Source organism: Heterodontus francisci, chromosome 14 (assembly GCF_036365525.1).
Source record: "Heterodontus francisci isolate sHetFra1 chromosome 14, sHetFra1.hap1, whole genome shotgun sequence".
In the NCBI taxonomy this organism is placed as follows: Eukaryota; Metazoa; Chordata; class Chondrichthyes; order Heterodontiformes; family Heterodontidae; genus Heterodontus; species Heterodontus francisci.
This window is the reverse complement of record NC_090384.1, coordinates 55238075-55250642: the sequence shown is the minus strand read 5'-3', so window position 1 is coordinate 55250642 and position 12568 is coordinate 55238075. Positions and strand designations below refer to the sequence as shown.

Genomic DNA, 12568 nt, shown 5'->3' with positions numbered 1-12568 from the left:
AAGAACATGGCCTCGCTCTTGCTGTGGTTAACTTTGGCTCCCGAGGTCAGTTCGAACTGGTCGCAGATGCTCATCAGTCTGCGAACGGACAGTGGATCTGAGCAGAAGACAGTGACGTCGTCCACGTACAGGGAGGTTTTAACCCGAGTGCCTCCGTTGCCTGGGATTGTCACCCATCTTATGCCCACATCCTTCCTAATAGACTCAGCAAAGGGTTCAACACAGCAAACAAACAAGACAGGGGAGAGAGGACAGCCCTGTCTGACTCCAGATTGGGTCAGGAAACTTTCTGATTCCCATTCTGATTGAGACTGCGCTACTGATGTCTGTGTAGAGCAGTTTGATCCAATTGCAGATTCCCTCCCCAAACCCCATTTTGGAGAGCATGTCCATCATGTAGGTGTGCAATATCCTGTCAAAATCCCTCTCCTGGTCCAAGCTGATGAAGCAGGTGTCCACCCTCCTGTCCTGTACATAGGCGATTGTATCCCTGAGTAGCGCAAGACTATCAGAGATCTTCCTGCCGGGTACAGTGCAGATCTGGTCAGGGTGAATCACCAACTCCAGAGCAGACTCGACTCGACTGGCGATGACTTTGGACAGAATCTTGTCGTCAACATTAAGCAGTGAGATGGGCCGCCAATTTGTGATTTCTGCCCTCTCCCCCTTCCGCTTGTAGATGAGAGTGATGATGCCTTTCCTCATGGATCCTGATATGCTGTTGGCCAGAAGCATACTCTCATATACTTCCTGCAGGTCTGGGTCGACCCAGTCCCACAGGGCCGAATACAACTCAACCGGTAAGCCATCGCTTCCGGGAGTTTTACTCATCTCGAAGGATCTGACGGCCTTTGTCAGCTCATCCAGAGTTAGTGCTTGTCCAGTCTCTCCCTCATGCTGTCATCTAAGACCTCTGCGATAGATGACAGGAAGGACTGGGAGGCTGTGCTGTCTGTGGGCTTCACGTCGTACAGCCCAGCATAAAAGGATTTGCTGATCCTTAGTATGTCGGACTGCGAAGATGTTACCGAGCCATCCTCTTCCTTCAGGCTGCTGATCACAGAGCTCTCTGTGTGTACCTTTTGGAAGAAGTAATGCGAGCACGTCTCATCCTGCTCAATGGAGCGGACTCTGGACCAGAAGATGATCTTGCAGACCTCCGTGGCAAAGAGCGAGGCCTGCTGGCTCTTCACCTCATGGAGGTCCTCCTTGACCTCGACCCCCATCAACTGCAGCCAGAGCAGATTTTGCATTCTTTTCTGAAGTCAGGACATTTCCCTCTGTCTCTCTTTCGCCCTGTGAATACCTTTGAAGATAAGGAACTCCTTGATGTTTTCTTTGATCACCTCCCACCAGTGAACTGGAGACTCAAAGAGGGGTTTCACAGTTCTCCAACCTTTGTAATCCCTTTTGAGTTCCTCAGCATTGAGCTTCTATGTCCCCCTGCCAACCTGCTGGTCATCCTGTAAGTGACAGTCAGACAGTCAGCTTTCTCTAACAGGCAATGGTTAGAGAAGAACACCGGCTTGACGTCGGTGGATCTGACTGTGACAGCACGGGACACAAACAGGAAGTCAATCCTGAAACGGGCAGACCCATCCGATCTTGACCAGGTGTATCTACGCTGCGCTCCGTCTGCAGGTTTGCTGAAGACGTCGTGCAGCTTGGCATCTTTTACTGTTTCCATTAGGAATCTGGATGTAGCGTCCAGTTTGCTCTTGTCACTGCCAGATTGTCTAGCTGTATCGATGATGCAGTTGAAGTCAGCACCTAAATGTAATTTACTGTAAATTTCATTTGACCTCTATTTTCAAAATTTACTAACTTGTTTATGACCTATAGTTGCTAACACTCCTCTTCACAGTTGCCCTTGCAGCTTATTTGTGTTTGCAAATTCTGTTATCAAGCCCCCATACCTAAATCTAGATGATTTTTGTGCATTACTAACAATGTTCCCAACATACCTTCCTCCAGAGAGGAGTCCCGGTGCACCAGAGTTTGAAAACAAAGTGAGCAGTGACATCACAGGAAAACTACAAAGTGATTGGTTGGTGAGTAACTGTTGTTAGGGAATAACTCTAAATAGCTGAGTTTATACACCAGTGTTAGGGTACATGTGTAAATAGCTTAATAATAAGAAACAAGTGAGTAACTCTTTTCTGAGTAAGGTTTATTATAACTAGTGAACTGTATTGATTTTTGGTAGGATTTATCAGTAGCTTCAAAAGTAAAGGTAAGGAATTTGGATTGTAGTGGGTAGTGTTTGGAGTAGAACAAAGCCCCTAGAGTAATTAGTATTTTTTAATTAAAGGGAGTAACTAAGTAATCTAAAGGTAAGTGATGGCAGGAGAGCGCGCACCCATGATATGCTTCTCCTGTGCTATGAGAGAAATCAGGGACGCTTCCAGTGTTCCTGACGACCATGTGTGCAGGTAGTGTACCCATCTGCAGCTGCTGGCTACCTGCATAATGGAGCTGTAGCTGTGGGTGCATTCACTTTGGAGCACCCGCGATGCTGAGATTGTCGTGGATAGCACATTTAGTGAGGTGGTCACACTGCAGGCAAATGCTGCAAAAGCAGAAAGGGAATGGGTGACCACCAGGCAGAGTAGAGAAAGGTAGGTAGTGCGGGAGTCCCCTGTTGCCATCCCCCTCTCTAACAGATATACCGCTTTGGACATTGTTGGGGGAGATGGCTCAGGGAAAAGTGGCAAGAGCCAAGTTCATGGTACCATGGGTGGCTCTGCTGCACAGGAGGGAAGGAAGAAGAGTGGCAGGGCTATAGTGACAGGGGATTCAATCCTAAGGGGAATAGACAGGCGTTTCTGCAGCTGCAAAAGTGACTCCAGGATGGCATGTTGCCTCCCTAGTGCTAGGGTCAAGGACGTATCAGAGCGGCTGCAGGACATTCTGAAGGGGGAGGGCGAGCAGCCAGTTGTCGTGATACATATCAGTACCAACGACATAGGTAAAAAAAAGGATGATGTCCTACAAGCTGAATATAGGGAGTTAGGACGTGAATGAAAAAGTAGGACCTCAAAGGTTGTAAGAGCAGAAATAGCAGGCTATATCAGATGAATACATGGCTGGAGAAATGGTGTAGGGGGGAGGAATTCAGAGTCCTGGCACATTGGGACCGGTCTGGGGAAGGTGGCACCAGTACAAGCTGGATGGGTTGCATCTGGGCAGGACCGGGACCAAGCTCCTCAGGGTGGGGGTGGGTTTGCTAGTGCTGTAGGGGAGGATTTAAACTACAATGGCAAGGGGATGGGAATCTGAGCAGGGAGACAGAGGAGGGGGAAACAAGGATAGAAATGAAAGACAGAAAGGTAAGAAGGAAAAGTGGAAGGCAGAGAAAACTAGGGCAAGAAACAAATGGGGCCATAGTGCAAAATAAAGCTAAGATGAATAACCATGTTAAAAAGACAAGTGTAAAGGCATTGTGTCTTCTTAATGCGTGAAGCATTTGCAATATCGTAGATGAATTAACAGTGCAAATAGATATAAATGGTAATAACATAGTTGCTATTACAGAGACATGGCTGCAGGGTGACCAAGGATGGGAACTGAACATCCAGGGGTATTCAATATTTAGGAAGGACAGGCAAAAAGGGAAAGGAGGTGGAGTAACGTTGTTAGTAAAGGAGGAAATCAATACAATAGTGAGGAAAGATATTGGCTCGGAAAACCATGATGTGGAATCTATATGGGCGGAGCTAAGAAACACCAAGGGGCAGAGAGTGTTGGTGGGGGTTGTCTATAGGCCCCCAAACTGTAATGAAAATGTAAAGGATGGCATTAAACAGGAAATGAGAGATGCATGCAATAAGGGTACAACTGTAATCATGGATGATTTTGACCATATAGATTGGTCAAACCAAACTGGCAATAATACTGTGGAGGAGAATTTCCTGGAGTGTGGTTCCTACATGACGGTTTTTAGACCAATATGTTGAGGAACCGACTAGAGAACAGGCTATCCTAGACTGGGTATTGTGCAGTGAGAAAGGATTAATTAACAATCTTGTTGTGCGGGGTCCCTTGGAGAGGAGGGACCATAACATGATAAAATTCTTCATTAAGATGGAGAGTGAAGTAGTTGAATCAGAAACTAGGGTCTTGAATCTAAATAAAGGAAACTATGAAGGAATGAGGCAAGAGTTGGTAATGGTAGATTGGGGAACTTTACTAAAAGGGTTGATGGTGGATAGGCAATGGATAATATTTAAAGAACCGTGTGCATGAATTACAACAATTATTCATTCCTGTCTGGCGCAAAAATAAAATTGGAAAGGTGGTTCAACCGTGGCTTACAAAAGAAATCAGGGATAGTATTAGATCCAAAGAAGAGGCATATAAAATTGCCAGAAAAAGCAGAAAGTCTGACAATTGTGAGTACTTTTGAATTCAGTAAAGGAGGACAAAGAGGTTGATTAAGAAGGGGAAAATAGAGTATGAGAGTAAACTTGTGGGGAACATAAAAACGTAAAATCTTCTATAAATACATGAAGAAAAAAAGATTAGTGAAGACAAATGTAGATCCCTTCCAGTCAGAAACAGGGGAAATTATAACGGGGAACAAAGAAACGGCATAACAATTAAACACATGCTTTGGTTCTGTCTTCACAAAGGAGGACACAAATAACCTCCCAGAAATGTTAGGGAACCAAGGGTCTAATGAGAGGGAGGAACTGAAGGAAATCAGTATGAGTAAAAAAAGTGCTAGGGAAATTAATGGGGTTAAAGGCTGAGAAATCCACAGGGCCTGATAATCTACACCCCAGAGTACTAAAGGAAGTGGCCGTGGAAATAGTGGATGCATTGGTGGTCATCTTCCAAAATTCTATAGACTCTGGAGCAGTTCCTACAGATTGGAGGGTGGCAAATGTAACCCCATTATTTAAAAAAGGAGGGAGAGAAAAGCAGGGAATTACAGACCAGTTAGCCTTCCATCAGTAGTGGGGAAAATGCTAGAGTCTATTATAAAGGATGTGACAACAGAACACCTGGAAAGCATAATCGGGATTGGACAAAGTCAGCATGGGTTTTCGCAAGGGAAATTATGCTTAACAAATCTACTGGAGTTTTTTGAGGATGTAACTAGTAGAATAGATGAGGGAGAACCAGTGGATGTGGTGTATTTGGATTTTTAGAAGGCTTTTGATAAGGACCCACATAAGAGGTTAGTATGCAAAATTAAAGCACATGGGATTGGAGGTAATATACTGGCATGGATTGAGACAGCAAATAGAGAGTAGGAATAAACAGGTCTTTTTCTGGGTGGCAGCCAGTGACTAGTGGGGTACTGCAAGGATCAGTGCTTGGGCCCCAGCTACTCACAATATATGTTAATGACGGGTGAGGGAACTAAATGTAACATTTCCAAGTTTGCAGATGACACAAAGCTGGAGGAGAATGTGAGCTGTGAGGAGGATGCAAAGAGGCTCCAATGTGATTTGGACAGGTTGGGTGAGTGGGCAAATGCATGGCAGATGCAGTATAATGTGGATAAAGTGAGGTTATCCACTTTGGTTGTAAAAACAGAAAGACAGATTATTATCTGAATGGTGATAGATTGGGAAAGGGGGAGGTGTAATGAGACCTGGGTGTTCTTGTATATCGGTCGCTGAAAGCAAGCATTCAGGTGCAGCAAGCAGTTAGGAAGGCAAATGGTATGTTGGCCTTCATTGCAAGAGGATTTGGGTACAGGAGGAAGGATGTCTTACTGCAGTTATACAGGGCCTTGGTGAGACCACATCTGGAGTATTGTGTGCAGTTTTGGTCTCCTTATCTGAGGAATGATGTTCTTGCCTTGGAGGGAGTGCAAAGAAGATTTGCTAGGCTGATTCCTGGGATGGCAGGATTGACGTCTGAGGAGATTGGGTCAAATAGGCTTCTATTCACTACAGTTTAGAAGAATGAGAGGGGATCTCATAGAAACGTATAAAATTATAACAGGACTAGACAGGCTAGATGCAGGGTGGATGTTCCCGATGGCTGGGGAGTCCAGAACCGTGGGTCACAGTCTCAGGATACAGGGTATGCCATTTAGAACCGAGATGAGAAATTTCTTCACTCAGAGGGTGACGAACCTGTGAAATTCTCTACCGCAGAAGGCAGTGGAGGTCAAGTCATTAAATAGATTCAAGAAGGAGATAGATATATTTCTTATTCCCAAAGGGATCAAGGGATATGGGGAGAATGCGAGAACAGGGTACTGAATTAGACGATCAGCCATGATCTTTTTTGAATGGCGGAGCAGGCCTGAAAGGCCAAATAGCCTACTCCTGTTCCTATTTTCTATGTTTCTATTGATCCCTAGGATAAAACGCTGTTTACATCCCTCCAGTCCAAGAACAGCCATCAACAACTGCTGTTTTCTGACCTTAAGCCCACTTCTTATTGCTGCTTTGATATTCCCTTTAATATCCTGTGCTTTAATTTTGTCAGCCTCTGATGTAGCACCTTATGAGAATTCACACGTACAAAATGTACTGAATTTCCTTTCTCAATATGAACTGGCCTTTAACAAATCCATATTGACTTTAACAGCTGAAGAAAATAAATAGCAAAATGTTTCCTCCAAAATTTTACTTGCAGCTTTGTCCATTCAACGGAAAAGTTATAAAATTAGATAAATCATGCATTAGTATTCAGCATACCTATGGTTGCGTTTCATGTACTTCCTCCTTTTAAAACACGGAGTTCTCCCGCTGTCCTCTTGAAATGGTGCAAGTGACAGATAGCGTCCTCTAGCGGTACAGACAGCGGCCTGCAAGCATCGGGTGCGCGCGCAGCCTCGCTCATTCCCGGTGAAAGTGAAACTGGGACGGGGCGGAGGTTTTTCCTGTAACGGAGCGGGAGAAACTCGGGGCCGGGAGACATGGGCTGGACCGGGAACTCGATGTTGCTCCTGGTCGCGCTGGTGACTCAGGTGCCGCTCTCAGGTAAAGGGCGAGGCGGGCGGCGGTGGGGAACGAGCGGAGCGGCTTTTAGAGCAGTTTCAGGCTGGGCCCGGGAACAGCATTGTCCCGGGGTGGGGTAGCACGTTCGTCTGTGGATTCTCGGGCCTGAAGATGAAATCAGAACAGCCCGTGTCGAAGTTAAGGTGAAAGTGCAAGTAACAGCTGACGAATCCAGCCTAAATCCCCACTCTGTCCGTGATGTCTTATAGTTCAGGAAGTAATTCGGCCCATCGTCCAGTTAGTACCACTCTCCACTCTTCTCGCCCCCAGCTGTGCAAATTATTCAACTTCAACTATTTATCCAATCCACCTTTGAAAGTTATTATTGAATCAGCTTCCAGTGACATTTACAGAGAGTGGTTTCCAGATGACAACTCAGAATTTTTACAGTGCAGAAAGAGGCAATTTGGCCCATCATGCTCTCTGAAAGAGAAACTCCCTCAGTTCCATTCCCCTGCCTTCTCCCCATAACCCTGCACATTCTTCCTTTTCATATAGCATTAATTCCTTTTTGAATGCTTCAATTGAACCTGCCTCCACCACGATCTAAGGCAGCACATTCCAGATCTTAACCACTTGCTGCGTGAAAAGGTTTTTCCTCATGTCACTTTTGCTTCTCTTATCAAATACTTTAAATCTGTGGCCCCTCGTTCTCAATCCTTTCATGAGTGGGAACTGTTTCTTTCCATCTACTCTGTCCACACCCCTCATGATTTTGAATACCTCTCTCAAATCACATCTCACATCTTCAAGGAAAACAGTCCTAACTTTTTAATTTTAGAGATACAGCGCTGAAACAGGCCCTTCGGCCCACCGAGTCTGTGTCGACCAACAACCACCCATTTATGCTAACCCTACAGTAATCCCATATTCCCTACCACCTACCTACACTAGGGGCAATTTACAATGGCCAATTTGCCTATCACCTGCAAGTCTTTGGCTGTGGGAGGAAACCGGAGCACTCGGCGAAAACCCACGCGGTCACGGAGAATTTGCAAACTCCGCACAGGCAGTACCCAGAATCGAACCTGGGTCCCTGGAGCTGTGAGGCTGCGGTGCTAACTACTGTGCCGCTAATCTATTTCTCCAATCTATTTTCATAACTGAAATTCCTCATCCTAGGAAGCATTCTTGTGAATCTTTTCTGTACTCTCTCCAATGCCCTTACGTCTTTCCTCAAGTTTGGTGCCTAGAATTGGACACATACTCCAGCTGAGGATGAACTAGTGTCTTACACAAGTTTTATTAATTTATTAAAGTCTTACACATGCTTTATTAATTGTCCTCTCAACCTGTTCTGCCACCTTCAATGACTTATGTACATATGCACCTAGGTGTCTCTGCTTCTGCACCCCCTTTGGAATTGTTCCCTTTATTTTATATTGTCTCTCCATGTTCTTCCTGCCAAAATGAATCACCTCACATTTTTCTGCATTGAACTTCATCTGCCACCTGCCTGCCCATTCCACCAACCTGTCTATGCCCTTTTGAAATTCTACACCATCTTCCTCTCAGTTCACAATGCTTCCAAGTTTCGTATCATCTGCAAACTTTGAAATTGTGCCCTGTACACCAAGCTCTAGGTCATTAATATATATCCGGAAAAGCAAGGGTCCCAACACTGACCCTGGGGAACTCCATTACAAATCTTCCACCAGTAACCACTACTCTTAACTCGTTGAATACATTTTGTATTTTTTCATTTGACCCCGAGGTGACCTACCAACCTTCTATTAGTGGCATTCCTAAAACTGCCTATTTCCACCTCTGTAACATTGCTTGACTTCATTCCTGTCCCAGCTCATCTGATGCTGAAACCCTCATTCATGCCTTTGTCACCTCTAGACTTGGCTATTCCAATGCACTCCTGGCTGCTGTCTCACATTCTACTGTCTGTAGACTTGAGATTATCCAAAACTCTGCTGCCTGTGTCTTAACTCGCACCAAGTCCTGTTCCTCTATTCCCCCCTGTGCTTGCTGATCTACATTGATTCCCTGTCAAGCAATGCCTTGATTTTAAAATTCTCATCCTTATTTCCAAATCTCCCTATGGCCAGGCCTATCTATGTAATCTCCAGCCCCACAACCCTGTAACGTAGATGCGCTCCTTTAACCTTGGCCTCTTGACATCCCTGATTTTAATCGCTGTACCATTGGTGGGTGCGCCTTCAGTTGCCTAGGCCCTAAGATCTGGAATTCCCTCCCTACACCTCTCCACCTCACATTCCTCCTTTAGAACAGTCCATAAAACCTACCTCTTTGACAAAGCTTTTGGTCATCTGATCTAATATGTCTTTTTGTGGCTTGGTGTCATACTTGGTTTTATAACGCTCCTGTAAGGCATCTTGAGATGTTTATTACATTAAAGGTGCCATATAAATCTAAGTTGTCATGGGATGTGAGTATCACTGGCAAGGCCAGCATTTATCGTCCAACTGTAATTGTTCTTGAGAAGGTGGTGGTAAGCTGCCGCCTTTAAATGCTGCAAGTAAGTATACTCACAGTGCCATTAGGGAGGGAGTTCCAGGATTTTGATCCAGCGATGGTGAAGGAACGGAAATATAGTTCCAAATCAGGATGGTGTGTGTGTGACTTGTTGGGGAACTTGCAGGTGGTCGGGTTCCCTTGCACCTGCTGCCTTTGTTCTTCAAGTTGGTAGAGGTTGCAGGTTTGGAAGATGCTGTCTAAGGAGCCTTGGTGAGTTGCTGTAGTGCATCTTGTAGATGGTCTGCACTCAGTTGATAACCAGGTGGTCCGTGTGGTTGTATTCTTATGAGACTATTTTGTAGCAACTGAGTTGACTTGCTCGGCCATCTCAGAGGGCAGTTAAGAGTCAATACCATTGCTGTGGATTTGGAGTCACAAATGAGCCGGATTAGGTAAGGTAAGCAGATTTCCTTCTGTAAATGGCATTAGTGAATCAGATGGGTTTTTACAACTATTTGGGTGGTTCCGTGCTCACTATTACGAATTCTAGCCTTTAATTCCTGATTTAATTCCAGCGAAAGAAGCAACAGCTTTGTTAAGCAGTGAGTGGTTGGGATCTGGAATGCACTGCCTGTGAGTGTAGTAGAGGTAGATTCAATCGAGGCCTTAAAAAGAAAACTGGATAATTATCTGAAGAGAAAAAGTTTGCAGGGGGGCGGGACTAGGTGAGTTCTCAAAGAGAGTTGGCACAGACGTGATGGGCCAAATGGCCGCTTCCTGTGCTGTCACCATTCTATTATCCTATTTAATTAACTGAATTTAAATTCCTCAGCTGCTGTGGTGGGATTTGAACTTGTGTCTCCAGATCAGTAGACCAGTAATATAACGACTGTTACTGTACCTGTTTTCTCATGTCACTTTTGTTGTTTTGTCAGTTACTGGAAATCTGTGTTGTCTGGAGACCAACCTATCTGCCACTGGGAACAGTTTACTCTATCAAAACACTTCATAATATATAGCAATTATCAAATCTCCGTTCCAAGGAGTAGAACCCCATTTCTGCAGTCTCTCCATAACTGAAATAGCTGATCCCAGACATGATCCCAATCAGTTTTCCCTGTACCCTGTCCAAGGCCTTGATATCTTTCCAAACGTGTGTTGCCAGAAATGCTCCATCTCAAACTGAAGCAGTGATATCCTCTCTCTCTCTCTAGCTCCAGTTCGCTGAAATTCCAGTTCCCCCCTCTCTTTCCCTTGTCGCCACCGCTCTCCCTCTCCCCCACCGTTCTTCCGCCAGCACGCCCACCTCTCTCCCCCTGCCCCCCCCGGTCTCCGCCCCCCCCCGTCTCCCCCCCTCCAGTGCAGTAAGTTGGTGTAAGTTAGTTAATAGGGAATAGTAAGAGCTTGTATTTATTTAGTGCCTTTAATGTAGTCTCATCTCCCAAGGCACTCACAAATACCTTGGCCATAATAGGGGTATTAGGACAGTTGACCAAAATGTTGGTCAAAGATTCAAATTTTAATGACTGTCTTAGAGGAGGAGGGAGAGGTGGAGAGGTTTATGGAAGGAATTCCAGAGCTTAAAGCTGAGCCAGATGAAGGAACGGCTTCTTATGGTGGAGTGATTAAAATCGGGGATGAGCAAGAGGCCAAAACTGGAGGAATCAGTGATCTTGGAGGGTGTTAGGGCTGGAGAAGGTTACAGAAATAGGAAGGTAACAAAGTTTTGGAGGAATTTGTAAAGGATAAGAATTTTAAAATTGAGGTGGTGTTGGACCAGTGTCGGTCAGCAAGCACTGGGGTGAAGTTAGTTAAAGGGCATATGAGTTCGGATTTGGGCAGCAGAGTTTTTGATGAGTTGAAGTTTATGGAGGGAGCAAGGTGGAAGGCTGACCAGGAGAGCATTGGAATAGTTAGATAAGCACATGAGGGAGAAAGGAATAGAAAGTTATGCTGATGGGGTTAGTTGAAGAAAGGTGGGAGGAGGCTGATGTAAAGCAGTTGAGCCAAATGGTCTTTTTATGCTGTGCATTCCGTGTAAGCTGAGGCAAATATAGGCACAGTCTTGTTTGGATACTAACAAAATATTTTTGTTCTTATTAAACCTGCAGAAGGCAAGTTGGAGTTGAATGTGAGTCAAAGTCCTGTGGAAGTAATGTTTAATGGAAATGGACTTTTGCAGTGCGAAATTGCTGAACTTGCTGGGTCTACACTGGACGCAGGGAACTTGGGCGTTTTATGGTCTTTTGGCACTGAAAAAAAAGTCTTTATCTACACTAATGGAGTAATATCTAAACCATGGAAAGAAGCTGAGCTGTCAGAAAGCTCCATTCTGAATGGAAACATGTCACTGTTGCTAAAAAGTGTCACAATTAAACACAGTGGACATTATCAATGTGAAGTTTTTATTCCACCAAATGATAAGGCATCTAAGACGATAAAGCTTGAGGTTTTAGGTAAGTTGATTTATGTACAGTTACTGTAAATTATTATACTTTGCAGTGTAACACAATGCCATCAGCATTCATATATTAAAACAGTTTGTCTTTCTATGAAAATAGCTTTTAGAAACATAATCTTGCAAAGGAACTGCCCTTAAATATAAAAGCACAGTGGCGCAGTGGTTAGCACCGCAGCCTCACAGCTCCAGGGACCCGGGTTCGATTCCGGGTACTGCCTGTGTGGAGTTTGCAAGTTCTCCCTGTGTCTGCGTGGGTTTTCTCCGGGTGCTCCGGTTTCCTCCCACAAGCCAAAAGACTTGCAGGTTGATAGGTAAATTGGCCATTATAAATTGTCACTAGTATAGGTAGGTGGTAGGGAAATATCGGGACAGGTGGGGATGTTTGGCAGGAATATGGGATTAGTGTAGGATTAGTATAAATGGGTGGTTGATGTTCGGCACAGACTCGGTGGGCCGAAGGGCCTGTTTCAGTGCTGTATCTCTAATCTAATCTTAATCTAAATCTAATCAATATACTGCAGATGCTAGAAATCTGAAATAGAAATTGTCATGCAGGCCCCCCCACCTTCCAAGAATGAGGCATATTAATTTTGTCATGAACATTGATTTTAAACTGTTGCTGGGAAGAAGAGAAGGCCTGTTACAAGGGCTGCCAGACATTTAGCTGAAAAACATTTGCATACTAACACAGTGCTTGTGGAGACAAAGGACCATT

The 12568-nt window shown here is 44.8% G+C and overlaps 1 protein-coding gene and 1 long non-coding RNA gene across 4 annotated transcripts in view; one reads left to right on the top strand and one right to left on the bottom strand.

Annotated features, from left to right (window-relative positions):
* Positions 1-7340, bottom strand: part of LOC137377049 (uncharacterized) — a 36386-nt gene extending 29046 nt beyond the window's left edge. The window contains exon 1 of the long non-coding RNA XR_010976353.1: positions 6663-7340. This is a non-coding gene — a long non-coding RNA (uncharacterized lncRNA). The remainder of the gene's footprint in view (positions 1-6662) is intronic.
* LOC137377047 (uncharacterized) overlaps positions 6789-12568 on the top strand; it is a 53458-nt gene continuing 47678 nt past the window's right edge. For all 3 annotated transcript variants that reach the window (XM_068046242.1, XM_068046241.1, XM_068046240.1), the window contains exons 1-2: positions 6789-6947; positions 11504-11848. In XM_068046242.1, the coding sequence (XP_067902343.1) occupies positions 6884-6947; positions 11504-11848 (409 nt within the window). In that variant the 5' untranslated portion in view covers positions 6789-6883. The remainder of the gene's footprint in view (positions 6948-11503; positions 11849-12568) is intronic.